A 22,701-nucleotide genomic window follows, 5' to 3' on the forward strand; every position below is an offset into this window, starting at 1 on the left:
GAGGTTGTATTCATGTGCAGTTCCATCAGCAATATATGAGTTTATCTGTTTTCCCACATTCTCATCAACATGGAATGTTGTGAAATTAGGTTTTGTCAATCTTATGGATAAAAAGTGACATCATATGGTAGTTGTCATTTGTTTTTCTTTTATTACCACTTACATAAGGATACTAAATTCAGCAAGAAAATTTGGGACACAGGAAGCAAAGATGAGAAACACACACACACACACACACACACACAACAATAACAACAAAACATCTGTCTAAAATATTGGTAAATCAGAATGAGGAATGAAAAATGACTATAAAAATCACTAACAGTTATGACCATTAAATTTAAGACCCTGATAGAACAATCACAACATGAGAAGGAGGCAGATAAAGTAAAACATTCTTAAGCCTTTGTCTTATTTGGAAAGAGGGTAGAGTTTAACTTCGGATGTTGCCAGTTTAGGCAGCTATGTTAAAAATGTAGGGGTAAAAATAGAGCTACCCAACAACCCAGCAATTGCACTACGAGGTATTTACCCAAAGGATACAAACATAGTGAACTGAAGGGGCACCCGCACCCCGGTGTTTATAGCAGCAATGTCCACAATAGCCAACCTATGGAGAAAGCCCAGATGTCCATCGACAGATGAATGGATAAAGAAGATGTGGTACACACACACACACACACACACACACACACACAGGAATATTACTCAGCCATCAAAAAAAAATGAATTCTTGCCATTTGCAATGACCTGGATGGAACTAGAGGGTATTATGCTAAGCAGAATAAGTCAGTCAGAGAAAGACAAATACCATGGGATTTCACTCATATGTGAAATTTAAGAAACAAAACAGATGAACATAGGGGAAGGAAAGGAAAAATAAAATAAGATGAAAACAGAGGGAGGCAAATCATAAGAGACTCTTAACTATAGGAAATAAACTGAGGGTTGCTGAAGGGAAGTGGGTGGGGGGATGGGGTAATTGGGTGATGGGCATTAAGGAGGCCACTTGATGTGATGAGTGTTGGGTGTTATATGCAACTGATGAATCACTAAATTCTATCTCTGAAACTAATCATGCAGTATATGTTAATTAAATTGAATTTAAATAAAAAACTTTAAAAAGTGTAGGGGTAACTCTTAACTAATATAATTAGAATTTAAAATCCTTAAGCCAGGGGGTGCCTGGGTGGCTCAGTCATTAAGCGTCTGCCTTTGGCTCGGGTCATGATCCCAGGGTCCTGGGATCGAGCCCTGCATCAGCCTCCCTGTTCGGCCAGAAGCCTGCTTCTCCCTCTCCCACTCCCCCAGCTTGTGTTCCTTCTCTTGCTGCGTCTCTCTCTGTCAAATAAATAAATAAAATCTTAAATCCTTAGGCCAGTAAGAGGAAATTAGAGAATACTTTAAAAATGTAATCAATTTAATATAAGTGATGAAAGGAGAAAAAAAGCAAAGAAAGAACATAACAAAATAGAAAACACAACAATAGTAGAAACAAATCTAGATAGTTTAGTAATCCTAATAAATATAAATAGCTTAAATTTGAAGTTAAAAGAAAGGGGTTTTCAGATTGGATTAATAATATAGCTCTCCTAACCTTCTCTGTGGGGGATATGTTCCAAGACCCCCCAGTGGATGCCTGAAACCACAGATAGTAACTGAACTCCATGTATACTTTGCTTTTGTACATACCTATAATAAGGTTTAATTTGTAATTTAGGCACAGTAAGAGATTAACAACAGTAACTAATAATAAAATAGAACAAATGTAACAATATACTGTAATAAAAGTTATGTATTCTTTCTCTCTCTCAAAATACCTTATTGTACTGTGCTCACCCTTCTTATGATGATGTGAGATGATAAAATGACTATGTGATGAGATTAAGTGAGGCAAGTTATGTAGGCATTGTGACCTAGCATTAGACTACCATTGACCTTCTGACCTTCTGTTGTCAGAAGGAGGATCCTTGACTTGTGGGTGATAGTTGACCATGTGTCATGAAACTGCGGAAAGTGAAGCGTGAAGCCGTGGGAGGGGATCACAAAATCCAGTTGCACGCTCTTCATATTAATCACAAAGAAAACCTAAAGACATGAAAAGTTTAAAACCAAAACATGCAATAAGATATATGAAACAGACACTATCAGAAGACAAGTTTTGTCATTACTTTGATGCCTAAACATATAGTCCAAGAGCAAAGGCATTAGTAGAAACAAAGACGATCATTGGATAATGATACCAAGATGTCACTAGAACATTATACTAAAACAGACTCAGTCTACACCTAACAAAGATACCACAAAATATGTAGGAAAATATAGTCAGAATTAGAAGAAATTGACAAACAGAAATATATTTCTCAATAATTTTAGATTGAGTGGAAAAATGATTAAGGATATAGAATAAGCTTATTTATGGCCTTGTCTATAATATCTGGGAATCTAAAGCTATCTCACAAAATGGGCAAAACAAGTATTCATATTTAGAACACTTTAAGAGTACAAAGGTAAACACAATGAAAATGGAAGAGGAGAGGAGAGGAGGTATGCTAGCACTTTTATGATGTTCAAACTGATAGAAACTACCTAAAGAGGAAACTTATTGGATTATATAAGAATAAAATTATCAGGACAACCCCAAAATATACACCTTTTAAAATATCTGAAAAACTGCAATTTGGAAAACATGAGACACAATGAAAGATTTTTTAAAAGAAATACTCATATAAATGGCATATTGAACAAAATGATATTACTTACAAATCACAAATTACACTGCACCTATTTGCTATGTTAATCATAAATGGGCTTAACTGATATATAAAATTAAAATGGTTTTAGGTTAGATTGAAAGAAAAACTGCTGTTTGCAATATACAAAAAAACACCTAAAATAGAGTGACTCAGAAAGGTCCATTCATTTATTCAAAAAATAAAATGATGGGAAAAGCATAGCAAAAGAATGCAAATAAAAAAGAAGCAGAGATCACAACACCATTATTAAACAGGTAAAATTCAAATGGAAAAAGTTGAGTGAGACAAGAAGACACTTTATAATGTGAAGTGTAAAATTCATAATGAATATATAAGAGATGTGCATTTAAGTTCTAGATAGCACATAAGGAACTCTCACAAAGCTGAAATTAAGGCAGATGCAAGGAAAATATTCAGAAATGTATTAGGTGATTTTAATTAATTAGTATAAGGTGATTTTAATTTACTTTTCTCAGTGGACAAAAATAAGTATGATCACAGAAGATATTCCAACAGTATAAAATTAGATCTGATGGATCTATATTAAACTTTCTTCATTAAAAATAGAGAACACATGGTGAGCGCTGTGAATTGTGTAAGACTGTTGAAGCGCGGACCTGTACCTCTGAAACAAATAATACATTATATGTTAAGGAAAAAAAAGAAGAAGAAGAAGATAGCAGGAGGGGAAGAATGAAGGGGGGGAAATCGGAGGGGGAGAAGAACCATGAGAGACGATGGACTCTGAAAAACAAACTGAGGGTTCTAGAGGGGAGGCGGGGTGGGAGGATGGGTTAGCCTGGTGATGGGTATTAAGGAGGGCACGTACTGAATGGAGCACTGGGTGTTATATGCAAACAATGAATCATGGAACGCTACATCAAAAACTAATGATGTAATGTATGGTGATTAACATAACACAATAAAAAAAAGAAAAAACAAAACAAAAAAATAGAGAACACAACTTTTCAAGTTCCAGCAAAACATTAATGAAAATGGACTATATATTACAGTACAAAAAAAACCTCAGTAAGTTCCTAAAAGTAGAAATGATATAGATACTATTCTCTGACCATAATGGAACAAGCTGGGTAATAATAAAAAAATCAGAACAGATAAATACTTATCCACATTGAAACTCAAAGAAACCATTTCTTTCTTGATCAGAGAGAAAAACAAAAATGAAGAATTTCTAGAAAAATAATTAAAAATCACATATCAAAATTCATGGGATATAGCTCAGGCAGGGCTCAGCAGAGAATTCATGGCCTTAATTGCTTAAATCAATTAAAGGAAAGAAGGAAACCAAGTGAATTAAGTGAAAAGAACAACACAATCAGTCACATGAAAACAGGAGCAGATAATAAAAATAAAAGCAGAAATTGAAGAGCTAGAAAACAGAAAAATAGAATAAATTCAAAAGCTCTAAAAAATTTCAATAGAATAAATAAACCACTGACAAACCTAATTTGGCTAATTTCCCTACTAAAAAAGTAGAGAAAATAAGAAATGACAAGGACAAAATTAATAATGAACAGGGGAAAAACCATAAGAAATTGTTTTATTCAATTTTATAAAAATAAACTTGAAAACTTGGATTGAATGAATAATTCTCTATACCAAAACCAATCCCTTTAGAGGTAGAATATTTGTATAGAATAATTTCCAATGAAGAAGCAAGAAAAATTGTAAAAGAGCTACCCCAATAAAACTTCAGGTCCAGATATTTAGGGCAGTGTAATTAAAGTCTTTAAAGAAAAAAAAAAGAGAATTCTAATCCTAATTAAATGGTTCAGCAGCAGCAAATGTGTTCTTTTAGTGAAGTAAGTATAATATCAATATTAAACTATGACAATGCATGAAAATAAAACTATAGATGATTTACTTATTAATATTGATGCAAAAATCCTTAAAAATATTCACAACATTCTGTTGTAAACAGAATGTAGCACAAATTGAAAAAAAAAACACATCAAGATAGGGTTGGGTTTGTTCTAGAGAGCCTTTTTAAAGTTCATTATATGATCATTTCAGTGGGTATTTCCTAAGAATAATGAGTTCAAATAAACAAATTAGCAGAACAAAAAACCACCAACATTCACTTTTCCAGGATGATGTGAGGGACAAAACCATCCTAGGAGAAAGGTGTCACATAGTAAGCATAAATCAATATGCTGGGTGAATCCACCCAGCCGGCAGTCATATTAAACAAATGATAGCTGATTAGGGCCCAGCCTTTTGGTTCCTCATTCCCAAATGGACTCTCACAGACTAAGATCACAAGTTTGCTTCTGACACCCCAAATTCCAACGATTTCTTTTTCTTTTTTTTTTTTTTTGATGTCTGATCATATTTATTTGTCACTCATAGAAAATCTCATTTTTGACTGGACTCAGACTTAGAGGTAGAGGCTCTCAGAGAGGACAGCCTCCGTCTCTTGGCAATCTGTTCCTGGCGTTTTTCTTTGGCCTCCTTCATTCTCTTGGCCAAAAGTTTAGCATATTCTGCAGCCTCTTCCTTATTTTTCTTAGTGCGCTGCTTCTTCAAAGCAATACGCCGCCGTTTGTGCTGGAGGACTCGTGGAGTAACAAGACGCTGAATCTTAGGCGCTTTGGTTCTAGGTTTCTTCCCTTCTTTGTTTAGGGGCTTTCTCACAACATACTGGCGGACATCATCTTCTTTAGAGAGATTGAAAAGTTTGCGGATTCTGCTGGCTCTTTTGGGCCCCAGGCGACGAGGCACAGTAGTATCAGTGAGTCCAGGAATATCCTTCTCCCCTTTTTATACAATGACCAAGTTGAGAACGCTGAGATTGGCATCCACAATGCAACCCCGAACGGATTTGCGCTTTCTCTCTCCAGTCCGCCTTGGTCCATAGCAGGAATGCCCCTTACTCAGCAGCAGGCGGACACGACCGTGGGTCAAGACACCCTGCTTCATGGGGAAGCCCTGTTTGTCATTGCCACCACTGATTCGGACCACATAACCCTTCCATTCTTCACCCAGAGCATCAGCAGCAACTTCTGTGGCCATACGCTTCTCATAAAAGGTACGAAGTTTGCGTTCATCGTCCACTTCAATGAGTTTCTGGCAGCCAGTAGCTGGGAAAGAGATGTTCAGCTTCATCCTGAAGCAGCCTACCGCCTCCGAGGCGCCACGAAAAAGAGGCCCCAACGATTTCTGTTGTTTCTCATATTCTTTCCTTCTTACCTTTCCCCTCACTGTATCAGCACTGAAGGAGGATTTAGCAAGTATTTTGAGCTGGCAAAATTCTTAGTACAATTCCTTCAGTTAAACTGTGTCTCAACACACAGTGTTCCCTAAAAATATGTTTTAATTCTTTTTTTATAAGATCTTATTTATTAATTTGAGACAGTGCAAGGGGGCGGAGCAGAGGGAGAGGGACAAGCAGACTCTGCACTGAGCGTGCAGGAGCCCCATGTGGGGCTTGATCCCATGACACTGAGATCATGACCTGAGCCGAAGTCAAAAGTCAGATGCTTAAGCAACTGAGCCACCCAGGCACCCCATTTTCTCAAACTCATGACCCCAAGATCAAGTCTCATGCTCTACCGACTGAGCCAGTGAGGCGCCCCTATGTTTTCATTTTCTGTTCAGTAACTCAGAATATTTTTCTAATGTCTCCAAGGTGGTTTATGTTTCTTGTGATAGGAAGGTGTAGGAAGAGGAAAATGAATGTAAATGAACAGTTTCTGTCAACTTTAAAGTCACCAAAATAGTAATTGGAGGGGATTTGTGTCAGATACTAGGGAGAATAATGATTTTATACCTCTCTCAAGAAACAATCACATTGCGGTGCCGGGGTGGCCTAGTCAGTTAAGCATCTGACTCTTGATCTCGGCTCAGGTCATGATCTCAGCGTTGTGAGATCGACCCCATGTTGGACTCTGCGCTCAGTGCGGAGTCTGCTTAAGTCTCTCTCTGCCCCTCCCCCACCTGCCCCCACTCTAGTGTGTGCTCTCTCTCTAAACAAAAGGAAACAATCACATCTATCATACCTACCTTCTCTCACTCCCTAGAGAATAGAATAGAGAGGGAACGAGGAAGAGGGATGCAAGATACAAATTTGAATGAAAAATCACAGAAGAGCCTGTATCTATATTAGGTAGGGCTCTTGGCTAAAATCAGACAGGAAGAGGGAGATCAGAATGCCCCACCTTGTTTTTCAAGCTCATACAAGTAGAACACGAAGACAAAAACATGGGAGAAAGGAGCCAGGCCACCACCTCTCCCTTTTTTAGCTTTCCCCCAGAACTGATTCAACAAAGTTTCTAACTGCATGAATTGATGCTTGTGTCAGAGGCCACGGACAAGGGAGATTCATAGGTTGATACTGCTTTCTCTTCTTAGTGCCCATAGATAGGTTCTATGCCACTCTTTGCTTTCGATGTATGAGACCACTGATTTCCTATTGTGAGGTAGGATATGATGGGGGTCTATTCTGGTTCCAAGTAGTTCTAATAAAATCCTTCAGTTATTTTGCTCCTTTGTGCATCTTATCATTGCAAGGATACTGAAGGAGTAGAAATAAAGCTTTCCTGGGCCCCCAAGTAAGAAATACCATGCAATGGAAAAAGCACTGCTGATAGAATTACTAGTTATGTGACCCTTGGTTTATTCTTTCACTACTTCAGCTATAAAAGGGAGATCATAATAATATCTCTGCAAAGGGTTATTATTATGATTCTCTCTCTATTCTTCTTTTTCTCTCTCTCTCTCCCCTCATCCCCCACCACCATACACACAGACATTCACAGTGCTTAGAAAACTGACTCATAATGTATAATCAACAAATATTAGCTATTATGATGATGATGTAGGCAAGTCAGGTTTTAGAGTTTATGAGCCTTAAACACGTTTACACTAGAAGTAGGAAAGAGCAGCCCTCCTAACTTTCTGGTTCAGCATCCACATCCTCCAGTCTCCCCTCAACACCTCTTACCATCTATCAACTCTTTCTCTTCCTCTAAATCCAAATACAGGCACACCTTTTATCTGTATTCTCTAGGCCTCACTCTTTCTTCTCTCCTCAAGATGTCTCTCTCATCCTTGAGAAGCCCAGCTACAGTATTGCCTGCAGAGGAGCTAACCAGACTTGGACTTAAGCCTCTATTACCCTCTCATGCTTTTGCTGCTTCTGATAATATCAATGTCAGGTTCTCATTCACTTAGCTTCAAGTAGAATGTTCTTCTCCACTTCCAAATGAGATAAAATACATGGGAAAGACTAAGGTAGGTGTGGGTTGGAGGAAGGGAGGAAGTTAAAACTCAGTGGCTTGAGCTCCTTCTGATTACCACCTTTTCACTCAGCTCCACACGTGCCCCCCCAAGTGGTAGCAACACAACCATATGCCTCTAGAAGAAGTACCCACAGTCATGGGTCAGATGCTCTGTGGACAGAGTCTACCAGTTTTGGCCTGTTCTCAGGCTTCTAATTCATGAATATTCAAATCTACTTGAGGGATGTGGAGGGGGCAGGTCAACATTCTCGTTCTTGTCCTATATTAGTTAGGTTAAGTTAGGCCAGGCTGTGGTAACCACCCTCAGAGCCTTAATCAAGCAAAACTCTCATTCATACAGCACCTGTTGTGGGTTTGGGTGACTCTCTAGGGCTTCTCCTCTTCATAATGACTCTGCTAATTAAACTGCTTTTGTATTCTGATTCTACCATTTCAACGTAAGGCTGTCTTGGTTGACTTGGTAAGGGAAGAAGAGAAGAGTCATCCAATGGTAGTTAAATTCTTTGACTAAGAACCTTTTTGTTCACTAACCATTGGCTAGAACTAGTCACACAGTCCTGGGAAACCAGGAAGTACAATTTTCCATGTGCCCAGGAAGTAGAAGATGTTGGTGAACACTAGTGATGTCTTCCCCACTTCCCCATCTTTTTCTTTATCTGTCGTGATCTCCCAGGAGAAGGAATTATTATTTTGATTGGTCAGATCCCAGGGCAGGGCATGTTTACTAAGAGTGTGAGGGCCACAGTGTTTAAAGGTTACGTAGTTGCATTTCACCTCTTTTCTGAATCCTATTTCTGCCATCTTGAGCAGAATCCCTTTGTGACCTATGCTATTACTCTTACGTTTGAGAGTTCTTAATCCTTCAGGATTTATAGCTGGCTAGCAGTACAAGTGATGGATTTAAGAGGGAACATGAGACCTTGCTTGGGTTTCATGCTTCAGAGAAACTTATCATAAAACTTTCTCCTGGGGTAGCAGAGATTTGACCAGCTAATAACAGAGTCAGTCTTTGATTTACAATTTGGCATTACTACTTATGGGTAGAGATTTCCTGAGGGCCTCCCAAGCGTATTATTAAGTCAAGTATTCCTGGGTGTCCTGGTCAACTACCATCATAATCCTACCTTACATACCCGCCAAAGCATGTGTGTTCTCTTTGGGAAGTGAAGAATTAAAAAAAAATTATATCTTTTCCCTTTCAATGAAGTAGTAGGCATGTATTTATTTATTGCAGATAATCAGGACTTTGAAAGGGATTCTGGATAAACTTTTTATTTCACTGTTTATCTCCTTTCTGTTGTCCACATGTACTGGGTGTTCCTAATTCTAAAAATCTCTGCTTGTTACATCGCTTGTATCAGCTATCAACTTTATCATGAACTCTTTCTAGATTAAGTTAAAATTTACTCTTCTCATGTACCCAAACATTAGCAAATTAATCTCATTCTTCCTGGCATTACAGTAGATTGTCCCCTTGTCACTCTGTTTAGGTTGCACATTTCTTGAGAATAAGGAACATGTCTGTGTCATCACTGCATGGTCCATAATATTGGGCATGGATGGCTCTGTGCTAAATAAATAATAATATAGACTACTTTGGTTAAAAAGCAGCCTTCTCTCTGTAGTTGTCAAATAGATTTTCTTCCAATTCCTTTCTAGCAAGAGATTTTTGCCTTGGGGCCCCTGGGTGGCTCAGTCAGTTAAGCGTCTGCCTTCGGCTCAGGTCATGATCCCAGGGTCCTGGGATCGAGCCCCACGTCAGGCTGTCTGCTCAGCGGGGAGCCTGCTTCTCTTCTCCCTCTGTCTCCAGCTCTGCCTACTTGTGCTCTCTCTCTCTATCAAATAAATGAATAAAATCTTTAAAAAAAGAGAGAGATTTTTGCCTTGTCCTAAATGGAGTCCATTGAAGCCATACAACTAGAACTTCCTTATTCCCCTCCTTCTCACCTCCAATCTCCCTGTCCCCATTCTAGTCTCTGAACAAGTGTTCCTTTTTATAACCAAGTCTGACGATCTCTTTTTTGGATTCCATTAAGAATTCTGGGGGTAATTTCTTTTTTCTTCTCGTTATGTTCAATTTCTCCCATGTACAGATGCCTTCCACTTGACTGAGAAACTTGTTGAGGTCTTTCCTTTTTTTTTCTTTTTCCGTTTCAAGTTTTTAAATTCTAGTTTGTTAACATATAGTGTAATATTGGTTTCAGGAGTAGAATTTAGCGATTCATCATGTACATATAACACCCAGTGTTCATCACAACAAGTGCCCTCCATAATACCCATCACCCATTTAGCTGTTAAGGTCTTTCTTAAAGGTAACTTATCTTTTGTGTGGCTTTTTGCTCAAGTCAGAGTCCCCTCTTTTCCCTTGTTTTCACTTCTAACATTCTTGAAGGACTGTTTATATCTACTGCCTTCGTTTCTAATACGCTATGTCCCGGTGAAGGTTGTTGGTGCTCCTCTAATTATAAAACAAAATTATCCTTCTTATATTTTATCCTCTTGAACATTTTTTAAGAAGATTCTATTTATTTATTTGAGGCGGTGTGGGGAGGGACAGAAAAACAAGCAAAATCCCACTGAGCGGTAAGCCCATCAGGGGCTCAATCCCAGAGCCCTGAGATCATGACCTGAGCCAAAATCAGATGCTTAACCGACTGAGCCACCCAGGAGCCCCCCTCTTGAACATTTTTGCAGCATTTTATTCTTTTGAGAATCTTCTCTTCATTTTCTTTTTTGTGGGCCTCTCTTGGTTTATAGGAAATCATACTGTCTAGGTGGTTCTCAATCTCTTCTATTTCTTTTCTGATAATCCCGTCATTAACTCCTCTTAAGGCAAAAGCTTCAGAATGCTGTCTACTTTCTGCTTTATTTGCACACTCTGTTGGCAATGTCAGCCACCCCATAGGAGAAGAGACTTGTTGGTTAAAAGATAGCAGAATGTATAATAAACAATCTGCATAGTTCTTCTAGGACCACATACTATGTACACTATTTTTAAAATTTTTTTTCTCACAGTCCATTTCCCACATACATTAGACTACCATCAGTGATTCTGCAGGTAAACAATTCTTGAGTGGTATACACGACTTTATGAAAGTAGTCTACCCAGCATCTAATGATGTAAAACTCTTCTATCATGATTGGTTATCAGTGTGAAGAGTTTCCAATCCGAGGAAACCAGAAAGGTATTCATACTCTTCATAAATATTTTTTCACTGAGTTTTGTGGGGGTAAGCCCCATTCTGAAGAAGTTGATGATTTTACTGTCTAATTTTTTATTTTTCCTTACAGAATGAGTTCTGGGTGGGTTCCATGGATGGTGGCTCTGCTAGTGAATGTAATCAGACTGGATTCCTCCATGACTCAAGTCAGAAACTCTCCAGGTAAGACCAGAGCAAATTTTTTTCAGGTGTGTATGCAAGAATGGGCATGGGGGAGGGATGCTTTCCCCTGTAGGTCCAGGCTGCAGACCAGACTGAACTGGCTTCTGCCTTCAAAGTGTTCTTCCCTTTGAAATTAAAATAAACCTCCCCTCTTTACCACACACAATGGACTGATGGGAAAAGGGACTTCCTGTACCAGAGCTGCAGCTTCAAGGAGTAGGGTGGTAGGAAGAAGGGAAACATTTTGCCTTGCTTAGAGTCCTTATTGTACCAATGTCAGTCTCAAGAACTGTATCAACTGGGGCCAGTCTGAGAATAGTTGCCATTTTTCCAGACAGGATTTTGCTCTGATGATTGCAACTGTTTTTACATTTGTCCAACTGGGATACATGTGGACAAAAGAAATTGGAAACACGGGTTTCTTTCTTTTGGCATTTATTGACCCCAGTTTTTAGAAATAAGAGAAGTTGAATGCATCATGCCTGTCCTCAGGTTCCTGGGTATTTATTGCTGTTATTTTTCTAGCCAAGGAGATGGGCTGTGCGAACATGAGGCAGTATTACACCCTGAAGACATATTTATCAGTAGAAAACAGGATATAATGCGCTAAAAACAGAGCCTGTTTAAACGTCAAAGTTTCTTTAAACACAAAAGAGGAACAAACCTGGGAGGGCGGGCTGGGTAGGAGAGGATCGTTATTCTCCCAGAATAGAAACCTCTCTGAGCTTATAATGTCCATTAAACAACACAAATGAAAAAAATAAGGTCAGTTCAGATCTTAAATCTGACCCAAAAATAATTTTCTTTTTCTGATTTAAACTGTAAGAAGGAAGAGCACTGGAGGTTAGAGCTGACTTTAGCTGATAAGAGCTGATTCAAGAAGGATGCTGCCGTCCTTAACGTTCAGCTCAGTAGTTCCCGGAGGAGGCCTCTGGGTTTAGAAATGAAAGCAAATTTACAACTCAGGATCAGTAACGATTATCCTTCAAGCCTTAACTCATGCCATTTCTGCAGGGAGATCTTTTCTGACCAACCTGCCTTATCAACCCATTTGAATTTCCTTTTATTTTTGTTGTTCTCGAGGGCATACAGAGAATTGCATCAATCCTACCCAGTGAATTCACAGCACTTGGCAATCATTTGTCCCCGCAAGGACTCTCTCCTCTTTCGTGGTCTGCGTTTCCACACCCTCCTTTCCTTAAAGATCCATTCTAATGTGTCTGGTGTGTCTTTACGAGGCTGGCCTTTACAAATATCTAGTATTGTTTTTCATGTGTATTTTAAAATTTTAATAAATGTCATTGTGCTTTGAATCACATTCTGCTTTTTTTTGGTCACTTAACACTATGCTTTCGAGCTCTGCTTCAGTGTTGTTTTCAATGGAAAGCAGGTCAGGGAGGGTAAGTGGTTCTAGGTACAACTACTGGATATAGAACTAGTACTCAGATCAACTGAAACATAACCTGGGGCTGTTTACCAATTTGTCACTTAAAATTTTTCAGATCTTCAAATCTATGACAGATATCATTGTGTCTTAGTCCATTCTGGCTGCTGTTCCAAAATACCCCAGACTGGGTGGGCTTATAAGCAACAGAAGTTTATTGCTCGCAGTTCTGGAGGCTGGGAAGTCCAAGATCAAGGTGTCAGCATGGCTGTGTTCTGGTGGAGACTCTCTTCCTGGTTCTTAGGTGGCACCTTCTCCCTGTGTCATGTGGTGGAAGGGTCTTGGGATCTCTCTGGAGCCTCCTTTATAAGGGCTAATCCCATTCGTGAGGGATGGCTCCACACTCATGACCCAAGCACCTCTCAAAAGCACCTGCTACTGATAACATCACCTTTGGGGGTTAGGATTTCAACACATGAATTTTGGGGGAGGGGCACAAACACTCAGACCAGAGCACGCTGTGCGCTCAGTGAATAAGAATTATACTTTTTCTTACCAATGAGGACAGATTACATAATTTTTGAGTGTTAAATTACCTTGAAGAACATGAACAGAGTAGACCTTGTATGAAAGAATAAACTAATCACTATCAACATTAGTAAGGTGCTCTGAAAGTAGAAAATCATAATCAGACAATGGAATTAGGTATTTTTTTTATTCCACCTTTAATGGCACTATTTCATGTAAAACCCCCCAAAGAAGGTTTAAGCTAACTGTATATTTCCTGTCACCATGTTCTTGTAGTACTGGCATGGTAGGTATAGTGCCAATGATACTGATGGTAATATTACTCTTTGAATCATGGATTCGTATTATTTTACTTCACACCAACAAAGTTAATGAAATCATTACCTTATTAGAGCCAGCAGAGGGGTGAGATCTCTAAGTAAGAGTGCAAGGGGAAGGGCGCGTGGGTGACTCAGATGGTTAAGCATCTGCCTTCAGCTCAGGTCATGATCCCAGGGTCCTGGGATCGAGTCCTGCATCAGGCTCCCTGCTAGGCGGGGAGCCTGCTTCTCTCTCTGCCTATGCCTCTCTCTCTCTCTCTGACTCTTATGAAAAAAAAAAAAAAAGAGTGCAAGGGGAAAGATCCAAAAGAAAATTCTTGGAGAAAACCCATAGTGAGTGAAAAGTAGAAGGGAAGTTAGTTTCACATCAAAATGGTTACCTGGTCTGCATTTCTTTGTCGTCCCTGTCACCCCCCCATCACTCCTTCACTTCACTCCAGAAGGAATGTATAGAATGCACCTGCTAAGGACAAGAGTACTCTTGAATTATTTCGTTTGGGGATGGATGTTTTCGACTTGATAACAAGGGGAGTTAAAACCTTGGGCTTCTGAAAACTTGGCTTAGAGAAACCAACCGTGCCAGCAAAACACAAACGGTCAAAAAATATTTGCGGAATGAATGTTTATGTCTCTTGGGACTCTCTCTTTGGCTTGCCTTTTTTAGGTTACATGTCTTCTGTTTGGCTGGCCCAGTAGGATGGGCCTCGGGCTTCTTTCCACAATGGATGTCTCTTTGCTAAACGGAACCAGGGTGAGGCCCAGGGGAAAAGAGGCTACCGTGACCTATTTACTGAGATCAAAAGCCTCCTCAAATCCATGTGGTCTGGCATAATTTACCATGTATGGTTTCCTAAAAGTGGGGGTTGGTTTACAGTCTTTTTTGTTGTTGTTTTCTAGAAGATTTTGTGATTCAAGCAAAGGCTGACTGTTACTTCATCAATGGGACAGAGAAAGTGCAGTTTGTGGTGAGATTTATTTTTAACTTGGAAGAGTATGCACGTTTCGACAGCCATGTGGGAATGTTTGTGGCATTGACAGAGCTGGGGAAGCCTGACGCTGAGCTGTGGAACAGTCGGCCGGATATACTGGAGAGGAGTAGAGCTTCTGTGGATGCCCTCTGCAGGCATAACTACAAGCTAGGTGCACCCTTCACTGTGGGGAGAAAAGGTGAGGTGGAAGGTGAGGCCTGGTGGGGCTCAGGAATCTGCCACATGTGAACCTGACCACGGGCTTTACTTCCTTATGATGGGCAATTTCCTGCTTCAGGATAAATGGCTTACGAGCAGGAGAGTCTGTATATATGTTCCGTCCCCCCCAGTTGTGATTCACTCATTATCCTCACAGGTCTGGTCACTGTGGTCTTGGTCCCAGACCCCCAAAGTTCTCAAGGACTTTAAGTCACGGTGGACTCTCAAGTAGAAGGGGTAATTGTGGGAGTCTCTGATAAGGCCTAACTCCTCCTTGGGGCATTGACATACCCAGTTTCTGAGTCTTGGGGGCAGAGATTTCTTCCCATTTCCAGTTTCCACTTGGGCGGTATGAGATGGAGATTAGGGGCAGAGATAGTCTCTCAAGGAACCTGTCCTGGCTTTTGGTGGTTTTCCTTCACAATGTCTCATTGTTCTCTCCCCCTCCCAGTACAACCAGAGGTGACAGTGTATCCAGAGAGGACCCCGTCCCTGCAGCACCACAACCTGCTGCTCTGCTATGTGACCGGTTTCTATCCAGGGGACATCAAGATCAGGTGGTTCCGGAATGGGCAGGAAGAGAGTGTCGGGGTCGTGTCCACTGGCCTTATCAGGAATGGAGACTGGACCTTCCAGACCATGGTGATGCTGGAAATGACTTCTGAACTTGGAGATGTCTACACCTGCCTTGTTAATCATCCCAGCCTGCTGAGCCCTGTTGCTGTGGAGTGGAGTGAGAAGCAGCTTCTTGTACTCTCTGGGTCCGACACAGGGTGATGCTGCCTCAGCCCAGGGCCTGTGTGACCTCCGCATTCATCTTGGTCCCAACACTCATTCTTCTTTCCCCTGATCTGAGGGAGTCATGGAAATCGGGGTCCTCGGGTTAGGGTGGGCAAAGACATGGCAGATGTCTATGCTTGTATCTTCCAAGAAATAAGGAGGTCTAATCACCTCATCACTTATTTCCAACTGTGGGAACTAGTGACCTCTAATACTTTGTCTTAGTAGGTTATGGGGCATTCTTGTGGGCTGCAAGAATCAGTTACAGAAACTCCATGGGTGCAAACCTTGGCTTCAAAGAACCATTTCTAAATGTAGTTCTTTTCCCGATAGCATTTAATTTGGTGTCCAGTACAGGTTCTGGGATTCTGGGAAGGCACACCAAATATTGGGAGCTTTTTACTAATTTTAAGACCTGCTTCCCATAGGAGCTCAGTCTGCATATTCTTGGAGAAAGATGCTAAGTGGAATTGCAGCCTTCCTGCTTGGGCTGATCTTCTTTCTGGTGGGGACTGTCATCTGCCTCAGGGCTCAGAAAGGTAAATGAGCTTCTCAGGAGTCCCCCACCACCTGCCCTGTGGCTTCTCCCACTTCCCACTTGCCCCAATTTCAAAGATGCAAGGCAGGGAGGGCTGATTGTACTTCTCAGGAATTGCCAGGATAGTCCTTTCTGAAGCAAGAAACATTTGGGGTGTGGGTCAGCAGAGACGGAGTTCTGATATTTCAGGTCACCCCCCACCATTCAGGATAATCACAACATTTGGTCCTAATGAGAGGCATTCTGTTTCTTGCTTTCATTCCAGGATATGTGGAGCCTCAGTTGTCTGGTGATGAGGTAATGTCTTCTTCCTTGTCTTTGGATGGCTGATTGTTCTCCCAACGCTTTGGCTAGAGGGAGATGTCTTGGGGATAGGATGTAAAGCTGGCTCTGGCTGGGTGGCCCTGGGTGCCGAGTCTCTAGGATGGGAGGGTGGGTTCCCTCCTGAGACCCTGATCACTGTCCCTGCAGGTCTCAAGCACAGTTCCTTCACCACAACCATGCTAAAGTCCCAACCAAAGCTTCTTGCCCTGGAGCCTGAAGTAGTACCGAGGGGCTTGAGCCCAGGACTAAGGAGCCCTGTGAGTTACCCTCACGTCTTCCTCTTTCCAGCCGTGCTCCCCACTGTCTCCAGAAGACAAACGCTCAGCGGCAGTGTTTCTTTTTCATTGTTTTTTATGACCTTTTTTTTTTTTACTGTAAAATAAAACTGAGATACCGATAACCACACAAAATGTAGAGTTTAATGAATTATTTAAGGCAAAACCCCTGTAATTACCACACAGGTCAAGAAATAGAACTTTACCAGCCATGCAGGGGTCTCCATGTACCTCAGACCCATCGAATCCCCACTCTGTCCTCTCAAAAGTAATCCTGTTCTGACTGTCAGAGTAACCACTTTGTTGTATTTTTTAATTCCCTGTTCACTCAAGTCTGAATTCATGACAACATAGCTTAGTTGTCTTTTGTGTCTCATACTTTACTGGTTTCTTCTGCATCCCTTTCCCTCCCTTATGATTAATATTTTGAAAAGCCTAGGGCATTTGACCTGCAGAGTTTCCCACAGTCTGGATTTTACCAGCTGCAGGCAGTTTAGCATGTCCTTCTGTCCTCTGCATTTTCTGCAAGTTGGCCTCTGGATGCAGAGGCTGGATAGACTTAGGTTTAATTTCTTTGGCAAGTCTGTAGGCGGCAGTGTGTTTTTTTCACCATGAGGCACAGACCGTCCAGTTGTGTCTCCTTTTATGGTGCCGTCACTCTTGGTGCTCTTGGCCTAGGCCCTTTCATTCCCTGGGGGCTGCAGAATGGGGATATCCTCATTCTGTCATTCGTTCTTCATTTATATGCTTTATTGCTTCCGTAAAGAGACACTTCCCTTCATTTACTGGTGGGTTGCCCAGTGGTACAGTGGAAAGAAAGGATCAGTGTTTAACTCTTTACCTTTATTAGTTTTCCGGCTAATTTGGTTCCTACTATTATCCAAAGATGAGCGGTTGGGTTTTACTTTTTGTTTTTTGTATCATTATAAGCTCAAGGATATGAATGTATTCAATGGATTTTAGCTCATGGAAGTTTTTAGCCGTGAGTTCAGTCGTATCACCTTAGGTGCATGGAAACTTCCTCAAGTGGCTCCCAAGTCCTTTTGACACAAGTCTTTTGATAGTTTCTTTGTCATCTGTTATATGACAAGATGTTCGGTACATCTGCCCAGACCTGCAACCAGCTATTGTTTTAGAAAGCCCTGGCTTATTTTAGTGGGAAATGTCATTAAGACCGTAATGTGGAGTTAGGAGTTCGTCATTATTATCAGGTCTTTCTGGTGGAAACAAAATGTTTATGTGCAATATTCATATTTATAGAAGCATAAAATTTATGTATCTATAAGTAAAAAATTAATCCCTTCTATATTACACTTGTGTCTCCTTTCTTCCACACAAACTATTCTGGTTTTCAAAGACCCAGGGATACTTACAATTAGAGTATCCACCCATACTCACTTGCTTTTACCAAGTGAATGCACACAGCTGTCTGAGGATAATGATACTCATACTACATACAGCCACCAAAATGACTACGGAAAACAGTTAATATTCCTTTTGCTTTGTTCTCATCATTTTTCCTTCTTATAGTCATCCTATATCTAGATTAATGGATCATATACCATGACACAGGATACTTGCTCCCTTTTTAGTCTTAGTTCTGTGAGTAATAACATGTTTACTGCCGACTACTATTCCTTATGTCAGTGTCCCTTGAGTGCAGTGGTTCTCAAGTTGTGGTCTGTGGACTCCAGGAGGTCCTTGAGAACTTTTTGCGGGATCTGCAAGGTCAAAACTTTCTTTAATAATAATAACAAGATCTTATTTGCTCTTTTCACTGTATTTGTACTGGTGATGCAAAATCTATGGTGCATAAAACTTTTGGTGCCTTAGCGTGAATCCAGGCAGTAACACCGAGCTGTACAAGTAGTCATGGTATCCTTGGCTGCCATGCACCTGCAGTGAAAAATCCTGAAAAAGACCAGTTTCACTTAAAGATAGCCTTGATGAAGCAATAAAAATCATTAGCTTTACTAACTTTTGAATCTCAAATAGGCATCTTTTTAATACACGATGTGACAAATTAGCATTTCTGCTGCAAAGTGATGGAAAGACATTTATCTTGTGGAAAAGCACTGTGTAATTGCTTGAGTTGTAGGTAAAACTGGCCTTCTCTTCTTTTTCTAATGGACTGTCATTTTTCTTGAAAGAGTGACTGACAGACACACCATGGTTATTATGCCTTGGGTATGTTTGGTAGACATTTTCTCAAAAATAAATAAAAGAAGGCTGTCACTTCAAAGAAAATGATATTGAAAGTGAAAATCAGTTTTCCAGAGAAAATTGAAATCTTGGAAAATTTGTGTTTGCCACAGCTTCCCAATAATAAAGATTATTTGGATGAGATTAATGGTGATATTACCAAATATGATCTTTTCATATTGTTTAGTGAACCGTGTCAGCATTTTGGAGATTGGCATAATCCTTTAAACCTCTTTCCAAATGATCAATGCATGATACTGCAAAATTATCATGGTTAGAAGGTCCAAAGTACAAGGTAGACCAATGAATTTTAACATAACAGATCATGAAAAGATCATCGATAAGATTTCAGATTCCACACTGCAACTAATTTGTAAAAATCTACCATTTGTTGAGTTTTAGTATCTTATCAAAGAAGAATATACACAGTAACGGAAAGGCTATTAAATTTCTTCCCCTCTTTCCAGCTACCTATCTGAGTGAGGCCACATTTTCTTCATGTGTTTTAACCAAAACATATTCAGTCTGTAAAAATATATTGTTACGGACTGAATGTAGGAGAATATACGACCAAGTGAGTCATAACTGAGACATTAAAAAGATTTTTTAGGGGCACCTGTGTGGCTCAGTCGATTAAACCTCCAGCTCTTGATTTTGGCTCAGGTCATGATCTCAGGGTTGTGAGATTGAGCCCCACATGGAGCCCCACATGGAGCTGTTTGGGATTCTCTCTCTCTGTCTCCCTTTGCTCCTCCCTCGACTCAGGTGTGCTCTTTCTCTCTCTTAAATAAATAAATCTTTAAAAAGATCTTTAAAAATGTAATAAAATTCCTTTTTCTCTCACTTTTTTCTGTGCTATAAAATATAGCTGCTTTTCATAAATATGTTATTTATGTTAACATGTCATGGGTTTATTATTGTTATTTAAATGAACAAATAAATATTAAAAGTTTTTCAGTTTTAATTTCTAATATGAAAAGTATTGCTTGACATAACCCACATAAACTAAAGCTCTTTGGAGTTCCCAGTAATTCTTTTTTTTTTTTTTAAGATTTTTAAAATTTATTTGAGAGAGAGAGAAAGTGAGCATGAGCATGAGCATGGGGGAGGAGCAGAGGGTGAAGCAGACTCTACGCTGAACAGGGAGCCCGATGCAGAACTTGATCCCAGGACCCTGGGATCCCGACCTGAACCAAAGGCAGACGCTTAACCGACCGAGCCACCCAGTAATTACTGGAGTTCCCAGTAATTCTTAAGATTGCAAAGGGATCCTGACACAAAAAGCTGTGAACTACCCATATAGTCATTGTGGTTGTCTGAAGCTCTTTCTGTAGTTGCTTGCTAGGAAGATCTTATATTTAATAGTTTGAAAGACAGTTTTGCTGGATATAAAAACTTTGGTTCCTATTTTCTGGTCTTGAGTACCTTAATAATGTTACTACATTTTCATGCAACATTGTTATCAAAACATATGATGCTAATCTAATTATCAAGTCAGTTACTGTTTTGGCTGAGCTGCCTAGGTAGTGCTTTTGTTTCCTTTAATGTTCAGAAATTGTATTAGAATACATCTTGGTTTTGGTCATCTGGGTTGAGGTTCTCAAATAAGCCATATTCTCTTTCCTTTTTTTTTTTTTTAAGATTTTATTTATTTATTTATTTATTTAGACTGAGAGCATGGGGAAGGGGCAAGGGAGAGGGAGAGAGAGAATCTCAAGCCGACTCCGTGCTCAATGTGGATCAGACCCCGGGCTTGATCCCATGACCCTAAGATTATGACGTGAGCTGAAGTCAAGAGTCGAAATCAAGAGTTAACCTGCTGAGCCACCCAGGCACCCTGCCATATTCTCTTTCAATATATTGTTCAAATCTTTTTTATTTTAGGAATATTTTATTGAATTATATTTTTTAGTATTTTCTTTAGTTTTCCTTTTTTAGAAACTCCTACCATTTACATATTAGATTTTTTTTTGCAAATCTTCAATATTTGTCATTTTCTTTTGAATCCTCTTGACCTCTCATTTCTTTTTTCTTTAAATTTTTTCTTTTTTCCTTCTTTCTTTCTTTTGGGGCCTTCTTCATTGTGTCTATTTGTTCTTCTGTTCTTTCTAGTTTAGTCTTCATTTTTGAAGTGGATTTTACTTCTAATTATCTCCTGAGTACTGTGACCATATTTCTGAAATTTAAAAAAAATTACTGTTTTCTTATTTGATAAATTTGACATGCTACATTTTATAAATTTCAAGTGTACAAGTGTGTTATTTTGATACACTTATATATTGTAGTATGATTGTCATTGAAGCAATATTTAGTATATCATTAAGCACATCTTATAATACAGTATTATTGTCTATGTAATTCTGATTTATGTTGCTATTTCATATCTTCTAACACTTTCTTAATGACATTTAACTTGTTCTAAATAGGTTATGGTTTAGTCTTTTTGGTGGTGTGCTTTTTCTGGTTTGCTTTGACTGTAAGGATCTTATTCTGTTCCATATTCTCTTCATATTTACACTAACTTTGTAGAAGATATAGCTTCAATCTTTTTCTGTTGCTCTTTTTATATGAAATTGATCTCCTTGAATTTTAGAAGGTGGCATACTTCAGGATAACTTCCCACTTCACAGAGCTCTCCTGTTATTTTTGCATAATGCTAAAAAATATGGCAGCTTGCTTGGGAGAGTTCCTGACTATGTTTCCATCCGTCTCTTCAAGCTTCTTTTTCTTCATCTCCTTATTTCTGCTTGGCTCAATTTTGATGCCACTACTCCCAGTATTTTCCTCAGTGTAGGGCCCTGCCTTGGAAAAGTTCCTGGATGGTCAGTTTAGACAATTCCTAGGGGTGAGACTGCTCCATCCGCTTCTAACCTTACCCAGGCCCTTTGTGTTCAACCACTATTGGATTGGGCGGGTCCTTCCTAGTTTCATCTGCTGCTCTTGTATTGATCTGCTGTGTTTTTCAATGAGTATCTGTTGACTGTTTGGGATTTATCCTATTCTCAGACATGTCAAGCGCCTGGTTGTTTCCACCCACATTCTCCAGCACAGACACTAATTCCAGGGAGATCTTGTGACTGTTAGTGGATTGCCCCCACCAACTTGTCTTTTGAGGTGCATGGATGTACCTTATCATCTAGTTTTGTTGAAAATTTAATATGCTTTTTAAAATTAAACTTTTCACTTTGATATAATTGTAGATTATAAGATGTACTTATAAGAAATAATACAGAGATCTCATGTATCCATGACATCTTGTAAACTATAGTAAATTGTCACAATCTGAATATTGACCTTGATTTAGTCCAATTACAGAACATTTCCATCACCAAGCGGTCCCTCATCTTGCACTTTAATAACCACACCCACTTCTCCTCCTACTCCTTCCTTAACCTCTGGACCCGTTAATCCATTTTCATTTCTATAATTTTGTCGTTTCAAAAACGTTATATAAATAGAATCATACACTGTATAACCCTTTGGGATTGACCTTTTTATCCCCCACTCAGCATAATTCCCTGCAGATTCATCCAGGTTGTTGTGTGTATCTTTGTTTTTTTCTATTGCTAGCTAGCATCACATGCTATGTATATACCACAGTTTGCTTCCAGTTTTTGACTATTATGAATAAAACTGCTCTAAACATTCCTGTATAGGTTTTTGTGTGAACACAGATCTTTATTTCTCTGAGATAACTGCTGGGTTGCATAGTGGTTGCATGTTTAGGTTTTAAAGAAACTACCAAACTGTTCTCCAGAGCAGC

At 39.6% G+C, this 22,701-nt stretch overlaps 1 protein-coding gene and 1 pseudogene across 4 annotated transcripts; one reads left to right on the forward strand and one right to left on the reverse strand.

Moving 5' to 3' along the window:
• Positions 1-5,080: 5,080 nt before the first annotated feature.
• Positions 5,081-5,915, reverse strand: LOC118357220 (annotated as a pseudogene). Its single transcript, XR_004820231.1, has one exon. The product of XR_004820231.1 is annotated as a 40S ribosomal protein S6-like (transcript).
• Positions 5,916-11,204: 5,289 nt separating this feature from the next.
• On the forward strand, positions 11,205-16,889 carry LOC113927163 (HLA class II histocompatibility antigen, DO beta chain). Of its 3 annotated transcripts, none has more exons than XM_027602835.2 (6): positions 11,205-11,400; positions 14,530-14,799; positions 15,271-15,552; positions 16,028-16,138; positions 16,403-16,434; positions 16,609-16,888. In XM_027602835.2, exons 1-6 carry the CDS (start codon positions 11,310-11,312, stop codon positions 16,642-16,644), a joined length of 822 nt encoding a protein of 273 aa, XP_027458636.1. In that variant the 5' UTR covers positions 11,205-11,309; the 3' UTR covers positions 16,645-16,888. The 3 variants fall into 3 exon arrangements, with proteins under 3 accessions (XP_027458636.1, XP_027458635.1, XP_027458637.1); XM_027602834.2 differs by having other exon boundaries at positions 11,233-11,400; positions 14,530-14,811; XM_027602836.1 differs by lacking the exon at positions 16,028-16,138 and having other exon boundaries at positions 11,233-11,400; positions 14,530-14,811; positions 16,609-16,889.
• Positions 16,890-22,701: the final 5,812 nt, after the last annotated feature.

The sequence above is a fragment of the Zalophus californianus genome, chromosome 7, assembly GCF_009762305.2.
Source record: "Zalophus californianus isolate mZalCal1 chromosome 7, mZalCal1.pri.v2, whole genome shotgun sequence".
In the NCBI taxonomy this organism is placed as follows: Eukaryota; Metazoa; Chordata; class Mammalia; order Carnivora; family Otariidae; genus Zalophus; species Zalophus californianus.

Bases quoted from the DNA above. Each gene is read 5' to 3' on its own strand.
- LOC113927163 (XM_027602834.2), top strand. From the start codon at position 11,310: ATGAGTTCTGGGTGGGTTCCATGGATGGTGGCTCTGCTAGTGAATGTA. The intron at 14,812-15,270 runs GTGAGGCCTGGT...TCCCCCTCCCAG, and splicing joins GAGAAAAGGTGAGGTGGAAG to TACAACCAGAGGTGACAGTG. The intron at 16,139-16,402 runs GTAAATGAGCTT...CTTTCATTCCAG, and splicing joins CTGCCTCAGGGCTCAGAAAG to GATATGTGGAGCCTCAGTTG.